The 15,763-nt window shown below is 55.7% G+C and overlaps 5 protein-coding genes across 5 annotated transcripts; 2 read left to right on the top strand and 3 right to left on the bottom strand.

The window, feature by feature from the left end:
* Positions 1-763: 763 nt before the first annotated feature.
* F5144DRAFT_499089 (uncharacterized protein) lies at positions 764-1,969 on the bottom strand (the record flags this gene model as incomplete). Its single annotated transcript, XM_066786308.1, has 2 exons — positions 764-1,193; positions 1,257-1,969. 2 exons carry the CDS (start codon positions 1,967-1,969, stop codon positions 764-766), a joined length of 1,143 nt encoding a protein of 380 aa, XP_066638829.1.
* A 2,723-nt stretch (positions 1,970-4,692) lies between these two features.
* F5144DRAFT_498533 (Not1 N-terminal domain, CCR4-Not complex component-domain-containing protein) lies at positions 4,693-6,746 on the bottom strand (the record flags this gene model as incomplete). The annotated part of the gene is made up of 4 exons (XM_066786273.1): positions 4,693-4,753; positions 4,812-5,325; positions 5,384-6,428; positions 6,492-6,746. The coding sequence occupies 4 exons, from the start codon at positions 6,744-6,746 to the stop codon at positions 4,693-4,695; spliced, it is 1,875 nt and encodes a 624-aa protein (XP_066638828.1).
* A 1,021-nt stretch (positions 6,747-7,767) lies between these two features.
* On the top strand, positions 7,768-8,388 carry F5144DRAFT_551737 (D-Tyr tRNAtyr deacylase-like domain-containing protein; the record flags this gene model as incomplete). The annotated part of the gene is made up of 4 exons (XM_066787703.1): positions 7,768-7,774; positions 7,834-8,012; positions 8,073-8,136; positions 8,174-8,388. The coding sequence occupies 4 exons, from the start codon at positions 7,768-7,770 to the stop codon at positions 8,386-8,388; spliced, it is 465 nt and encodes a 154-aa protein (XP_066638827.1).
* A 486-nt stretch (positions 8,389-8,874) lies between these two features.
* Positions 8,875-10,572, top strand: F5144DRAFT_520203 (cyclophilin-like domain-containing protein). The gene is made up of 2 exons (XM_066786695.1): positions 8,875-9,588; positions 9,664-10,572. The coding sequence occupies exons 1-2, from the start codon at positions 9,231-9,233 to the stop codon at positions 10,428-10,430; spliced, it is 1,125 nt and encodes a 374-aa protein (XP_066638826.1). The 5' UTR covers positions 8,875-9,230; the 3' UTR covers positions 10,431-10,572.
* A 203-nt stretch (positions 10,573-10,775) lies between these two features.
* On the bottom strand, positions 10,776-14,761 carry F5144DRAFT_498934 (uncharacterized protein; the record flags this gene model as incomplete). The annotated part of the gene is made up of 3 exons (XM_066786294.1): positions 10,776-12,758; positions 13,257-14,622; positions 14,715-14,761. The coding sequence occupies 3 exons, from the start codon at positions 14,759-14,761 to the stop codon at positions 10,776-10,778; spliced, it is 3,396 nt and encodes a 1,131-aa protein (XP_066638825.1).
* Positions 14,762-15,763: the final 1,002 nt, after the last annotated feature.

Genomic DNA, 15,763 nt, shown 5'->3' with positions numbered 1-15,763 from the left:
TAATTTAAATGGATGGCGGGATTCTTGCCCCTGAACGTACCCAATCACCTCTATCGTTTTGATACCCCGACGTGCCTCCGTCTTCCGCCCTCCCGAACAAAAGAAAACGTACAACGTTGATACACAGCCTCGCCGGGCCGAAGATGGCGCAAGGCCATGTGGGAAGAAAGCAGCTGCCTGCATGATGCAGCCAGCCTTCCACCCTCATTGAAAACGTGGGCGCTGAATCCTCCCGTCGTTGCCAGACAGGCATCGAACCGGAGTCTTCAGGATATAATAAAGAAAACCTCGGGTGCCTGTATTTTCCCGCCCATGTCGCATAAACCACAAGTCCCCCAAACGCCCAGAAAGTCAAGGACAGGAAGCACCGAAACCGAAAATGACCCCAAGTGTCCCGATAATGAACGGAATGCCCTGCTTGGCGCTGCCAAGATACCGCATTGCCCCACTTGGAACTCAACTCCTCGACTGCTTGTCATTCATTCGTAGTGAAGTAGGAAAGAAAAGGACTTGCATGAACAACAAACAAGAAAACAACCGAGAACTGGTTACCGAGCAATTAAAGAACGGAAGAGAAAGGATTTTGAAGAGCAAGACTCCGACATGAAGCCAAGAGGAGTATGAAAGAGGAACATGAAAGAGGAACATGAAAGAGGAACATGAAAGAGGAATATGAAAGAGGAATATGAAGGCACCTTCAAGCGAGAGGAAAACAAACTAAGGGAATGGACGTAGTAGTATCCACCTCTTTGCTGCAGCCGCCTTAGAGCCCGGCATTTGCGAATATTTGCCGGTACTGCTGACGTTCCTTCTCGCAGCGAGTCTTGCATCCGGGGCAGGAATAACCATTCTTCTTGTGACGGACCTTGACGAGGCAGCGGGTGCAGCGCCACCAGCCATTCTTTAGGGCGTCCGGGTTACGGTCCGACCACCACTCCTCGTCACCCTTGCTTCCGCGCCGCACAAGATCCTCGCGGTGGTATTCGCGGAGGTGGTCTCGGAAATGGTCTTGGCGGTAGAAGGGCGTGATGTGCCGGCCGCACTTTGGGTAGTCGCACAAGTACCTTGTTTTTTGGTCGTCGGCGAGGTGCATGATCTTGAAGTGCCGGTCTAGGTCGGCCTGTCGACGGGCCATATGCTTGCACCCCCGGTATGGGCATTTGAACTTTTCTTTTTCCGATGACGAGGAGGCGCTGTGTGATATCGTTAGCAAGGCTTGCGGTACCCTAGACCAGGGACGAGGTGGTGCGACTTACTGGCCGGGGACCAAGTCCGGGCTGCAAGCATCATCTGCCAGCCGCGAGCTTGCACCGTTGTTATCGGCTTCCGGGTCGCCGGTCAGGTCGGCAAGGACTGCGGCGATGGCGTAGTAACATATATCGATCACATTCGGTCCTTGGAGTCGTATTTGGAGCTGGTAGGCGGCTTCTTGGAGTAGTCGGATGATCTCATGGTAGAAGTGATCAGTGTCACCAAGTCGGAGGTCGAGTTGCTGGTAAAGGACAGCTTGAACCGCTAGGCGGACAGGTTCCTCGTCGCTCTGCCCCTGATGCCGCCGTAAAGCTTCTTCGACTGCCTCCGAGGTAACCAGAAATGGGCCGCCACCCGAGAAGGTTTGCCGATTGACGATCAAGGAATTTGCTGCCTGGGTCGCTTGCCAAGCGGCTTCCTCATTACCGGCTTGTGTGCTGAAGAGCTGGAGAGTGCTGGGAAGTTGCAATCCCTGAGGTATCTGAGTCCCACTCTGCTGGTATTGTGACCCGGTAGCAGATAGCATGTGGTTGGCATCAAGTGTGTCGTGAAAGGAGCATGGGTCGGGATACGATGATGTCTCCCGGTAGGTCCCATCTTCGGGAAGGGTGGACTCGAGCGAGAAATCGGTCGCCGAAGAGTATCCTGATACCACGGTGCTGGCTGTGTAGCTACTGTTTATAGTACAGGCGGTGGACTGCGAGTCGCTCCTCTGCATGCTGGCTGAACCATCCCAAAACCCATTTTGGGCTGCCGGGTCCGAGAGGTACAAAGAATCTGGGTACGACGCCATCGAAACTATGGCTGGCCGTGAAAAGGTGTGGTGATGCCAGGGCCTGACCGTACTGTTAACCGGTCACGTCTTGCAGAGAAAGGTCGGCTGGTTGCTGGCACCAACGAGTCGTAAACGCGGAAGAAATGTGGTCCTCGGCAGAGAACCCAAGTATACTTTATTTGTGATAACTGGCTGAGGCTTGAATAAGTTCATATATGGGGAAGGGTGGAGAACAAGTGTGCAGAGGATGCCCAAGATAAATACGCACGGCCTGGCAACACCATGTGGATAAGTTTCCATCGCTATTAGTACCCTTAGCACACCCGATTATCCCTGTTGAGGATAATTCGCGAAGTGAGGCGGAATGACACATTTTTCAGCGTAGGTAAGGCGAACGAAGGCCGACATCGAGGTTGCTAGAACAGGAAAACCGCTGGATAAGGCCCAGGGCGGGAAGGTAGGTCGCGGTACCTCACAAATGCCCGTCGAATGGGAGGGAGGGGGGGGGGGATGCGGGGCGACGCCCCAGCATAGCACGAAGATGCCCCAGCCTGATGGTGCGTCTTTGCTCCCAAGCCATGCGTCGCAAGAGATCGGGCGAAGCGCTGGGCTCGGAGGTCCTTCTTGGACCTGCGCCCTCACAATAATTCCCCCCCCGCGCCCCTCCCTTATGGATCACGGGACAAAACAGATGTCGTTTCCACAGCCACACCGATGATCGGAAACACCCAAGGAAAGGAAGGGATAAAAACAAGGGGTTTCTTGCTAGGACCAAGCGGTGGGGGTCGCACCCGTTGCTGATATCAGTGAAGCGGAGGAAGGTCCGGAGTACCTTCACAGTCCTCGGTGTGGCAGAGTCGCATGGATATCACTCCAACGCTTGGGATGGGTTGCGCGCCACAAACCTTCGAACAAGGGACGCTGGACTGGGGCAATGGGGACCTATCCTGGCTAACCGGATCGACGATACCACACTCACACACGTTTAGCTTGTCCTTGGGGGGCTGCATGGCAGGGCGCACTCAGGAACCTGCAGCCAAGACTTCAAGGTCGATGCATCAGAAACATTCTAGAATTGTAAGTTGATATGAAACAATGCGGCCGAGTTTCGATATCCAACAGCCTTGCCAGTGGTGTGGCTTGCATGGCAGGAGGGTAGGACGAGCCTCGTCGCGGGCGAAAAAGGCCACGTCGCGTCACTCTAGCTCGGCGGACAGAAGGAAAAGAAGAGGCGCCGGACGTGCTGCTCAGAGGAGAAGCTTTGTCTGCCCAGTCAGCCAGGTGCAAATCGGTAATTTACCCACCTGTTTCTTCAGCATCTTCAAGCAAGGGGAGCATATGGTGCTCACACAGGCCGAGATGGGAGCAACGCCGAAGTCGGATAGATGGAATCCGCAGCCTAACCCATGCTACTTAGTTGTTCCCACCGCGCGTCACTGCGGAACAATAGTTAGGCGGGAAGGGTACGAACTACAGCACGGTCGGTTGCCTTCTTTGAGATCGGTGCGGCTGAGGGATGTCGCGACACCCGGCAGAATCCTGGGTTGTGTCCAAGAAAGAAACGCGGTGAGCCCCTTCGACACCACTTGCTCCGTAATTGGTTCGCCCAGGCGTCCTAGGCTAACAATTTTCGGTGAGCGGATGTGAAGACCGTCCGATTGCCCACACATCGCTTGAGATTCGGTTGTTCATTCGTCAATGCCGGCAGCCGCTGCGGATGGAACATTCTGCAAGCAATCCTTGCTTTATCTGCGACCACCGATATCTGTATGAATTCGATTGTCGCCGATTGCCGTTTTCGAGATAGAGTGCGCCCGGACTGCGCCTCCAAAGCCCAAGAGACTAGCTAGTACTCGTGAGAGCCTGGAGGGGATCATGAATAACAAGGCTGCTGACGTTTGTCTGATGAAACCGGGCCCCGCCGACGTCCATCATCATGTACGTACTCTGAATATATGTAGCCGAGGGGCCCGGTTTCCATATCCGGCACCGAATTGCTATCTTAGCCTGCCCGCGCCCGGCACATTCACCACGCTGGCCTGAGAGCCGCCGTTCTGATCTACAAGGCATACTCCAGGGCTCCACTGTGTACCGCGGCGGGTGGTGTTCGCATTTCGACTTGATGATCCCAAAAACGGTCTGATGCGTTGGCGTCAGTTGCATTCGGCTTAGCCCCGCGCTCCAATCCCGCAGTGGATGCAAAGTTCGGGGGCAAGCAAATAAATGACAAACCTAGCTGGAACAAGCGGGAAGAAGCAACATCGAGCCAGGTTTCTGAAGAAGGCAAACAGCACAAGCAAAGGCCAGGCAAAACTTAACTACCGGCAGCAAACCATTCGTTGAAATCCTCATGCAAGACAAAAGCAGTGGCTTGGCAATTGGCTCAGGAGGCTGAATCCTGACGCGGATTCAAGTGTAATCCACCCAAAGGAACTTGATGCTGGCTGCAAGTGGCGTGCATTCTTTTGTCATTCATGTTTTAGGTATGAGGGGCGGTTGACCGCGCACCCCTAACCCAGCCGGCTCCCGGGCCAATTCCCCAACAGGAGACCGTTACCCATACAGAATACCGAAGCATACTCCCTTGTTACTTACCATGCTGCCTTGCCACCCTACTTCCCACTGCCGCACCGCATTGCGCCGTGTGGTTTCATCGCAGCGGCAATTTAGACCTCGTCTTCAAGGAACTTATACGCGAACTTGAAGTCAGCCTTCCTCCGGTTCATCCTGCTCCACGTTAGTCATCGTCGCACGATACAACCTGCTTCCAGCCGGCCAGTCTTACCAGGTGCTCTCGTAGTCGAAGAAGCGATACGTCCCCTGCTCAAATTCCTCCGTGATGGATTTGGGCTCCTCGTGCCTCTGGAACCACGTTTGGTACTGCTTGTGAAACCTCCAGCTTTGGTCCTTCAATGCCCGCGCTGCGAGGTACTGCTGATACGTGCCCTGCTTGTAGTAGAAGACGTAGAAAAGTGTATCCGGGTCGATCTTTGTGTACAGTCGAGGGTCGTCAAATATGGATAGCGGCTCCTGCGGATATCGGCTATGAGAATGGAACTTCACATCTGGCTGATAATTCCGTGGTGGTTCGGCGTCTAAAACCCCGGGCTTGTTCGCCTCCGATGCGGCCTGCATACGGTGCGTTGCGGGAGAATTCATAGGCGCAGGACGCCTCTTCGTGACCTCAAATGACTCGACCAAGTCTTGCAAAGACGCAGGGAGATGGTAGATCGACTCCTCCTCTTCTTCGGCCTCTTCGATCGGCCTGATGCCGTTGGCTGCACCATTTGTCTGCGCCGCTACACAACATCGGGTTAGTACCTTCATTGAACAACAAGCCTAGCAGTCCGACCAAACCTTTTGACCCTTCTGCCGCGAGGGTAGAGGATGTCTGCGCCACCGCCTTCCCCTTCGCCCCCGCCTTGTGCGACTGAGTTGCTGTCGCTGACCCACTCCCGGGTGCCGCCGCCATGCTAGGCGCCTTTTCTTGTGATACCGGCTGTATCGATGCAACACTCGGAGAGTTGGCCGCACTCGCCCTCGCCTGTGCTTGTAATGGTGCGCCGCCGAGGCTGGGTGTTGCCGAGGGAGGTGGGGGTAACGGCGCAATTCCGACGTTGTTTGCCGCTGCTGCCGCAGCGCTCGCATACTTCAAGCCCTCGCCCGCGAGCCTCGGCGGCGCTATCGCAGGCTTCATACCAGCACTGGCCGAGGATCCGTTGCTGAGGGTAGGCAGTGGTGTGCTGTGATGTACCGTCGCGAGCGTTGGGAGTGGTGATTTGAGTTGCGCAGACGGCCGCCGAATGACTGTCGCGGCCACTGCATCAACCGCCGTTCGCTGCTTCCCTAAGGGCGCGCTTGGTTTCGTCTCGGCTTCGGTCATCACATCGTCCTGTATCGACTGGGTGTCTTGTGAGGATACCCTGTCGTTCTCCTGGTTCATGCCGTATTGATCTTCCTCGTCTTCCAGGTTGAGGTCGTCGTACATGGTTTCATCCTCCATGAAATCGTCATTCATGCCGTCCGATACGTAGTACTTGATGTTTTCCCCGAGCTCATTGACCTGTTCGGTTTCGACGCCTCCATTCTCGAGCGAGCGCCTGATCAGTTCGAGCTTCCCCTGGTGCCATTTATGTCGTTCGATGACGCGCTCGATCTCGGCTATGCGCTCCGCCTTTGCGGCGTGGCCTTTCCCCTTTTTCATGGTCGCCTGTATTGATTCGCATTCTGCCTCGAGACTCTCGATCTGCTGCTCCAGCTCGTCAACCATGTTGCCGAGGAACTCGCCTGCGTCCAGTTTGGCCTGCTCCCTAGGGTCGAGCTTGGCGGCGGCGGATAGCCCCTCCTTCGAGTACGCCTTGGTCTTCATGGCTTTCTCGACAGCCTTGAATCTTTCCATTTGCTATAGAAAACACACAAGTAAGTCTGCTAGCTAGCCCAAGGCGGCACCGATTGGGATACAAACCGTCTCGATCAGCCGTCGATGCTCCAGAAGCGGGGCCTTGTCTTTGATATCATTGCTGGCGGCCCATGTCTTGATCTGGTCACGCAGTCTCTGGAGCTTTTTGATTTCGCGCTTGAGCTGATCTTCCAGCTTTTCTTTTTGCGCCTGGTTCGTCGACTGTTCGATCTTATCGTAAATGCTTTCGAATTCAATGACCCCTTCTCCCACCTTCTTGAAGCACTTGTCGACCTCTTGTTGGAGTTTTCGCGCCGCCATCTTGTCGCTAGGGTTCCGTGGCCCGGAGATTAATACGGAAGGTAGAATTCGTCGGATGTTATTCGCTCTCTGGCGCGGTCAGGAGCCCGGCGGCTGGGTGTTGCCTCGTGTGGAGTCAGTTGGATACTCTCGATTTGGTCGAATTTAAAGGGCGCCCTCGACGCACCCACGGAAACAAAGGACCTATTTAGTTCAGTGACAGCGAATAGGTCGAGTCGAAATACCTAGGCGGGCGACTGTTGGGGCTGGCCTCGTTTGCGGTTTGGCGGTCGATTGTGCCAGTTGCTGAAACAGACCCTCTGCAGGTCGCAAATCCAGGAAGCTGATTAGGTAGGTCGGCCCGGCCGAACACGGCTGGCGGTGGGCGCGTGATGTTGGCACAGTAGCCCCTTAGCGGCAATGTTAAACGGCCCAAATGGGGTATCAATGCATACTTGTTAATTATGAAAATGTGAATCACCAGAAGGTATTTACAGTATTGATCCTATCTTCTAAGTTTACATGAAGTTTTATTACCATTGAGAGTGCCCAATCCTGTGGAAGCAAAAATTACACTTTACCCTCCTATCTAATATGTTTCCGAAGAACTCTCCATCTGCTCAATACATGCCCGAAACGGAAACAGCTGGAGCGCAAGGCATACGACCCACTTTTCGAGAGATGGGACGGGACACCTCGAGATACCTACCATAAGGTTCGAGATTTGACTGCCTCCCTGGCTAACACACCTTACCTAGTCAAAAGCAACTTTCTTCAGGTTGGTTTCAAGCTCCAAATTCCCGAGTTACTGTGCCAGAACAAGGTATAGGTATTCGAGCAAATTGAGTTCGTTTCTTCCAGTGCTTTGGCTCCTTCAACTTTCCGGGTTGTGGGGATTTTTTGGGAATTCTACTTACTGTTGGAGTCACTCGTCACATACCCAACTAGGCGTGCAGACCACTCTTTGCATGAGCTCCTGGTTTCATCCGCAACATTCTCTACCAAGTACCCCTTCAACTAGCCGAGCTGTCAAATAGGACAAATGAAAGGTGCGTACCCTGGCAGCAGAGAGGCTGGCGTAATAGTTTTTCTGACACGATGTTCCCAGCTATACTTCAACGGGTCCTATCGGCCTCGGTCACGGTAGACCAGGAGGTCGTATCACGGATAGGAAAAGGCGTGCTTGTGCTCGCAGCTATGGCGCCGGGTGATACGGAGAAGGAGGCTGAATCATTAGCTGCCAAGGTGCTGAAGCTGAAGCTCTGGGACGACGAGTCTGGGGGCCGTGTAGGATCCAACTCGCAATTCACAGCTTATCCTGAAACCGCTCTAATGAATCGAGAGTAGTGGAAGAAGAATGTTCAGGACATTGATGGCGAAGTTCTGTGCGGTGAGGGTGTCCAGCTCCAAAGTAGGTTGCGAGGGGAAGCTCTAACCGTAACCGACAGTGTCTCAATTCACGCTTCTCGCGTCGACAAAGAAGGGCAACAAGCCAGATTTCCACGGCGCAATGGGTGGGGATGATGCTAAGAAGCTGTATGAGTACTTCTACAGCAAAGTACAAGCGGGATATGCGGCCGAGAAGGTCAAGAACGGCGTGTTTCAGGCCATGATGCAGGTTGCTTTGGTCAACGATGGACCGGTTAGCCCCCATTTTGTTTAAGCTCATGTTAATCTGGCTGCTAACTCCAAAGAGGTGACACTCGAGATATCGGCACAACCGAAACCGGCGAAGGATGAAAAAAAGACAACAACCGCCGAGCCATCAACTTGACGGCGAGTCGACCGTAAACTCCTAATTGCCGAACGCCCCTATGCTGGCTCAAGCAGGGCCAAAAGCGGGAGCTCGGCAACATGGATATCTGATTGCTACATACTGGAAGGACGAAATGTATATATATAAAACGGAGCACATGTTCAGAGTCTCAAGCAAGGCTGTTCTTAAAGTCGTGTATGTTCATTGGTTGCGTGCCTGCGTGGGATCGGTATTGTGGCCAGGCGTGGTGGGGTTGACCAAATATTCGGACGCACTAATGGCCCATGCACACCGCTTGCCCGATTAGGTAAGGTGACTAGTCCCTTTTGAGCCCCACAGGCCCTTGGCAGCTCTGGCCTGGAATGCCCCTCATGCAAGTCGACCCCACCATATCGAAGGTTCACGAAACCTCCCTGCCTCAGACTTGCATGTTTGGGGGTTTCGCAGCTGCGACCAGCAAAAGAGGCCGTGGACTCGTTTCTGTTGGCCGTTTTTTTCGTTCTTTGTGTTATCTATTTTGAGCACCTGAGAAAACAGAAACGGGCTTGCCATCGACCTGCAGCAAAGGCACGAACAACTAACCGAAAGCGTCAAACAAAGTACCTTCCGTAAGTGTTCCTGGCACCTTTTGCTCGCTGACAAGCGTCTACTTCGGCTCCTGCTGTTTCACCATTTCAGTTTCTAGTCGCGAATTCTGACGTTGGGACTGCGTTGTAGCTGCAAGGCACCACCATCATTCAACCCTCACCATGAGCACCGACGAGGCAAAGAAGGCTCGCAGCCGCGTATTCTTCGATATCACCATTGGCGGGCAGTCTGCTGGGCGCGTGACGTTTGAGCTGTTCAATGACATTGTTCCCAAGACGGCTGAGAACTTCCGTGCCCTGTGCACTGGCGAGAAGGGCATCGGTAAGGCCGGCAAGCCCTTGCACTTCAAAGGCTCGGCCTTCCACCGCGTCATCAAGCAGTTTATGATTCAGGGCGGTGATTTTACCGCTGGTAATGGCACCGGCGGCGAATCCATCTACGGTGCCAAATTCGCCGACGAGAACTTCGACCTGAAGCACGACCGCCCTTTCCTTCTATCCATGGCTAATGCCGGCCCGGGTGAGTAGCATCGTGGTTTGGGACCTTCTTCATTGAGAACCCTCGGGATACTAACCGTCGTCCGGGTTCTCGTAGGAACCAATGGCTCCCAATTCTTCGTTACCACAGTTGCTACCCCCCATCTCGACAGCAAGCACGTCGTCTTCGGAGAAGTTCTCAGTGGCAAGTCCGTCGTGCGCCAAATTGAGAACCTCCGAACCCAGAGCGACAAACCCATCAAGGATGCGGTTATTGCGGACTGCGGCGAGCTGTCGCCGTCGGAAGCTGTTGCTGCCGACATCAAAGCCCCCGATGCCTACGGCGATGACTACGAGGATTTCCCCGAGGACCAAGCGACCGGCGACGAACCCCTCTCTGCCTCCAAGATCGCCAAGATTGCCAACGATTGCAAGGATTTCGGCAACAAGGCTTTTAAGGGAGGCGACCTCAGTGTTGCCCTTGACAAGTATCAGAAGGGCCTGCGATATTTGAACGAGGACCCCAACCTGGATAACGAACCCGCCGAGACGAAGGAGAAATTAGACGCACTGCGCATGAGCCTGAATAGCAATGCTGCGCTGATGAATATCAAGCTCGAGGCGTGGGACGAAGCTGTGCGGGCCGCGGAAAGTGGCCTTGCCGTCCCCAAGATCTCGGACAAAGACAAGGCCAAGCTGCTCTATCGTCGCGGCGTTGCGCTTGTGCGGCTGAAGGATGAAGATGCCGCGCTCGAGAGTCTTGAGCAGGCGAAGAAGCTCAACCCTGAGGATCCGGCCATCAACGCCGAGTTGAACTCGCTGAAGAAAGCCGCTGCGGCTAGACTGGCCAAGGAGAAGGCTGCCTACTCAAAGTTCTTCAGCTAAAAGGTCACATGCCTCCGATGGATCTGAAATACTAGGGCCCAATAAGTAGACATAACCACCATGGACCACATCTTAGTAACCAAAACACAAACCCAAAAAAATCATACCATCAAAATCTCATCGGCAATAGGATTGTTAACGTAAAACCAAATATTGATGTGCCGAGGGTAGTGACTTCCTAACAGTTCACGTCGTAGTAAGTGAATTCGCCGGCTCCAAACGCCCACCCAAAAGAAACAGAACTCAAAAGGACTGTGTTGCTTTCATAACACTATATAGGGGTCCGAGGTTCGTAGACCCGAGTCGATCATATATATCCCAATAATCACCACCAGCATGAACATGTTAGCTTGAACCCTGCGCATGGGCTCGCGCCACCGTTTCGACCTGCCTCGGTTCCGGCAGCCCGACGGGACCCTTGTCATGCTCCCTCTCCTTATGCCTTTCCCTTTCTCTCTCTCGTTCCCGTTCCCTTTCCCTCATCTTCTCCCGGCCCTTGCTCTCTTTCGTGTTTTCCTGGTCCCCCTCTCGGTCGCGTTCGCCCTCCCTATTCGCAACAACAGAGGCCGACGCCGTGGCATATCCCGGCATCAAGGGAGTCTCGGGTGGCGTGGTCCGCGTCTTGCGCATGAAGCCGCTGAGGAGCTTCCGCGGGTGGATGCCGCTGCGCAGGCTGCGTACCGTCCCGCCGGCGGCGTTGCCGGCCTGGGCCTGGGCCTGGGCCGTCGACGCCTCGCTGTTGTTCCGTGGCGTCTGGCGCAGGGAACCACCAGCGGGGCCCAGCTCGCGGCTGCTGAAGCTGCCGTGCCGCGCGTCCCGGCTGATGCTGATGGTCCCGAAGGGGGGCGCGTCCATCTCGCTCCCCGACGAGCCCGGCGCGCGCCCCTCGCTCTCGGCCCAGGCAGCCCCGCCGCCGCCGCCGCCGCCGTAGGCGGACATGTTGAGCATGTCGCCGATGCTGATGCGGTCCATCACGTCGGATAGGGTGGCCTGGTCGTCTGCCGGCTGGCTGGCTGTGTCGGCGACACGGAGTGCCTCGATGCGGGTCAGGCAGTTCTCGGCGCGCTGGTGGAGGCCGATGCAGAGGGTGTGGAAGTTGAGGAGATCGCCGCTGTAGAGTTGGGACTCGCTGGCTGATGCTGGGTGGGCGTCTGCCCAGAGTTTGACGAGGGCGGCGAAGTAGCGGCCCTGGTCGACGAGGTAAGGGAGGGAAGGGAAGCCTTCGCGCGCCATTGGCGAGAGGCGACCTAGGATGGTAAGAGGCGTGGAATATGATGGCGGCGGCGGGACCTTGGTGCGCTCTACCGGGATGGCGCACACGTCGTCGAGGAAGTCCTTGAAGGATTGCCTTTGCGCAGTGAGGAATCGGTTCATGGGCTCCATCCAGGTCTCTTTCTTGCCGATGCTTGACAGGTTGGCGAGCGCTTGCAAGGACTTAGCGATGAGTGTCAAGGTACGCTGGGCGCGGGGTCGGGGGTGATCGCGCAGTAAGCCAAATAGTTTCGGGTTCAAGATAGCAGGGCAGAGGAAGCGGAGAAAGAGGAACCCCGAAACGGATGTATACGTGACGGTGCGAAGGAAGTCGCCGTAGCGGTCCTCGGCAACCGCCCGAATGTACTTGAGGATATGCCTCAACTCAGGAGGCAGGCGGGCGGCGGACGACACAATGGAATCCCAAATATCAGTGGTGAACTGAACAAGATGGTTCCAGTGCTGTTGAATATCCTCGCCGTGAGGCACCTTGCTCGGATCAACTTCGCAGGAGTAGTCGCTCTCGTTGATCTCTTGGATTCTGTCCGCAAGCGTGTCGATCAAATACTCCTTGCCTAGGCGGCGCATGTGGAATTCCAGGGCTTGTGTTAGCAGTGAGTTGCCCCTGAACAACAGATTGGCTTCGCCCTGGAGGGACTTGCCCAGGTCGCGCACGACCTGCTCTCTGTCAACGGCGGATTCGATCGAGTCATTGGACTTTAGGCGTCCACTGAATCTCCCCTTCTTTTTGGGTGTCTGGTTCCCGATGCCGTCGATTTCTTCCTCAACCATGTTCATGAGCCACTCATTGACGCTCCCTGAAACTTGAAAGATGTTGATAAAAATTTCCGCAAGCCGACGTAGACTCCCAGGCAACGCCTCGGTGATCTGGAGTATTAGTCCGGTGCTGAAGCGATGCAAGAGCTCCGAGATCGGTTGATAGTTTCGTTGTAGAAGGACCACGAACTCGTTGTGGTGGACCTTGATAAGCATGGAGCCGATGGACTGTTGCCCGTCTTCGTAAATCTGGAGCCATTGTTCGTGGTCCTTCCCGTACTCGAGTTGATGCAGAGGTATCTCAACACAACCGCACAGCACCTCTGAATTGGCTACCTTGGCAAGCCCCAATGTTGCCTGGATATGATGGCTGAGTCTTTCCATACTACCATCGGCCCTCTTCAGCAAGATTGACAAGTCGGGCAAGGAGGCCGGAAGGTCGGTAAACAGGCAATCCTCGCGCCAAAAGGGGTTTTTGGTATCCATTTTGGTCGTTGTCCTTGCTCGCACCTCCCCGTCAAGGATGACTTCGGCTAGATAATTTCCAATGAGTTGGTCGGCTTCAACGCCTTTCCCATGGCGGTCTCCATGGCGATCTCCGTGAGCTCCTTCCGCAATCAGAGTCTTGCTGCGTAGTTTGGCTTCCGTGATCCTGATAGATATTGTCTTTTCTACCCTGAACGTTTCTCCCGCCGGTTCTTGCTGGAATTCTGTCACTTCACAAACGCGCCCTCCATTGGCAACGTCCATGTTGTAAACGTCGGGGATTGTAAAGGCGCGTAACAGTACGAACCAAACCTCGAAAAGCACCCTTGTCTCCAGGGCTATGTATACCGGCCTGAAAATAGAGAGCTGTGTCGATGTTGACGAGTAGCTGGGGAAAATGGCCAGGCAGTAATCCTCGTCCAAGACCGACTTGCTGAGCTGTTGGATGGCAGATCTCGCAAGCTGCGAGAGCTCAATGACGGAGAGAACCGTCACGTCGTTTTCCGTCATAATCTTAAGCTCTCCATTGTCGTGCAAAATGCAAGACACTCGCCTCCAGCACGTCTGTGAAGACCGCAAGTCACGGGTCGATGGTCGCCTGACAATGGCGCGCGGGGAGACAGCTGCTCCCTTGTCCCAGAGCATAACCTTGCCGACTTTGATGACGGCCGATTCCCGAAGGCCCGACGACGAGGCGCGGCGCTTCATCTCCATCCTCGCGGGTGCGCCGACGGCGGCGTTGCTAAGTCGCCCGGTTTGGGGTTTTGCGCCGGACGGACGCAACTGTTGCCAACAAAGCAGGGCCGCCAGCCAAAGGTCAAGCTCATCAGCCACTAGTGGGCGCAGAAAGTGCGCCACGCCAAGCTGGACACTGGCAACTTCAAGGCATTGAATATCCCCGTCCGGATGCTCCACAGGAGCCACCCGGCAACCTCTGAGGTCAGATATGAGTGTGGCATGAAACGGACCGCTGTCGCCAGCATCAAACATCAGGCTACCCCTCTCCTCTTCGATGTAGCACATGCCGGCGACCCACGGCCCGCCAACTTCCTTCTGGTATTCGATCTCGCCGCGCATCCTCCCACACAAATTCTTCATCAGAAGCAGGACCTTGTTGGCATCGGCCGTCGGGATTGGGAGAGGGAGGGAGTCAACAGAAGGCGGTAGGGATGATAGGGGCGAACTGGGCCGTGATGACGGCCGCTTGGTCAAACGACTCCTTGCGCCAGACGATTTCTTGTCCTTGGACGACGGCAGAGCTAGGGGCGGCTGCAAGTCGGCGTGTTTGTACGACTCAAAGGGCGACTGGAAAGATGATAATTTCATGTCGTCGGTGACCGAGAGGGAGGCCGCTGACGAGAACGAACCTATCCTGTTGCGCACCTCGGGGGTCGGGGCGAGCTGCTGCCGAAACGCGCCATCCATGGTGTGGGTTCTTGGCCTGAAGGAGTTCGACCGCAAAGGGGGGCTCGTTGAAGCGCTGTCGAAGGAGCCGGGGAAGGCATCATGGAACACGACACCTTGACGCCTGGCGGGCAAACCGGCGCCAGCGGTGGGGATAGTCCTGGGGGAGGTCTGCGGCGACACAGAACCGAAACCGCGGGGCACCTGCGACGCATCACCCCCAGCCCCATCTAGCCCGTGGAACGCGGCCTCGATAGGCTCGGGGGTGACTGCCCTCACTGTCTGCCGAAAGGCCCCCCGCAAAGCGGCGGCCGAAGGTCTCTCCATGTCCCGTGGCGATGGCACCTCGGAGAGTGGGGGAAGCACCGAGGTGCGTGTCGGGCGCTCGGGAAGGGGGGGAGCGATGGCGCCATGTGGACTACTCCCGAGGGAATAGGATCTCCCTTCCATGAGGACTGGGAGCGGGCTCGTCGGCCTCCGTTCTTGAGGCATGCACTAGAGATATAAAGAGTCGCCGGCGCCGGCGTCGGCGTCGGTGAGTAAGGCGGCGATGGCCCGTTGAGCGGATCGAGACCATAAGACGGCGCACATGTGCGTTGCGACCGCGAGCTCTTGTTCCTTGTCTCTTGACCTCGCCCCCGCTTGGTCACGGCCGAGATCCCACTCGAATGTCCAGTATTATACGCAGCCACCCCAGCGCAACCATAGCAACACGAACCGGGGCGACAAGTCGACGGTCAACGGACGGTTTGCGAATCGAAAATTTGGTGTGTGTTTTGCGAGTTTTGTGACGGTCGAGATCAGATGACTGTTGTATGATTTTGCAGATGTTACCGAGCGTCGTGAGCAGTAGGGTTGCGGCGCGGGTCGTTGGTACGAATACTGGGGACCTGCATCGTCCAGCGGCTTCCCAGGGTCAGCGGATGACGGATGACGGGACGTTTTTTGCGTTGGTGAATCGCGACGATCCAAACCTGGGGGATCGACGGGGACGGGCAGACGGGGCAACGCGGTCGCAAAGCCGCAATTGGAAGACGACGAGAGCCAAAGCCGTGAGAGAACCGATGGGTTTGTCCACCAGGTTCACCAGCACCCGTGGACTGGACGGCCAGGTCTCCTCCTGCTGCAGCCCTCCACAGCAACCAACGGTCAGGTTCCGCAGGATGCAGGTCAAGGGAGCAGTTATTATTATTAATTAGCGAGGGTGCTGTTGCAGTGCTAACCCCAGCTCGGGCCTGGCACCGCGATGCACTGGGAAGCTGTTGGGTCCACCCGAGAGTGGCGTGGGCGCTCACTATCTTTCCGGTCGATCTTGGCTATCTGCGGGTAGCAAACCCTTGGGAGCGGCCCCATGGAAGGCCAGGAAACCTGGGGAAGGATCGGGGCTCACTGTTTGGCTGCTTCTTTTAGTTACT

Source organism: Chaetomium tenue, assembly GCF_020726465.1.
Source record: "Chaetomium tenue strain MPI-SDFR-AT-0079 chromosome Unknown F5144scaffold_7, whole genome shotgun sequence".
Lineage (NCBI taxonomy): Eukaryota > Fungi > Ascomycota > Sordariomycetes > Sordariales > Chaetomiaceae > Chaetomium > Chaetomium tenue.
The sequence above is the reverse complement of the archived record's forward strand: the minus strand, read 5'-3'. Positions and strand labels throughout refer to the sequence as shown.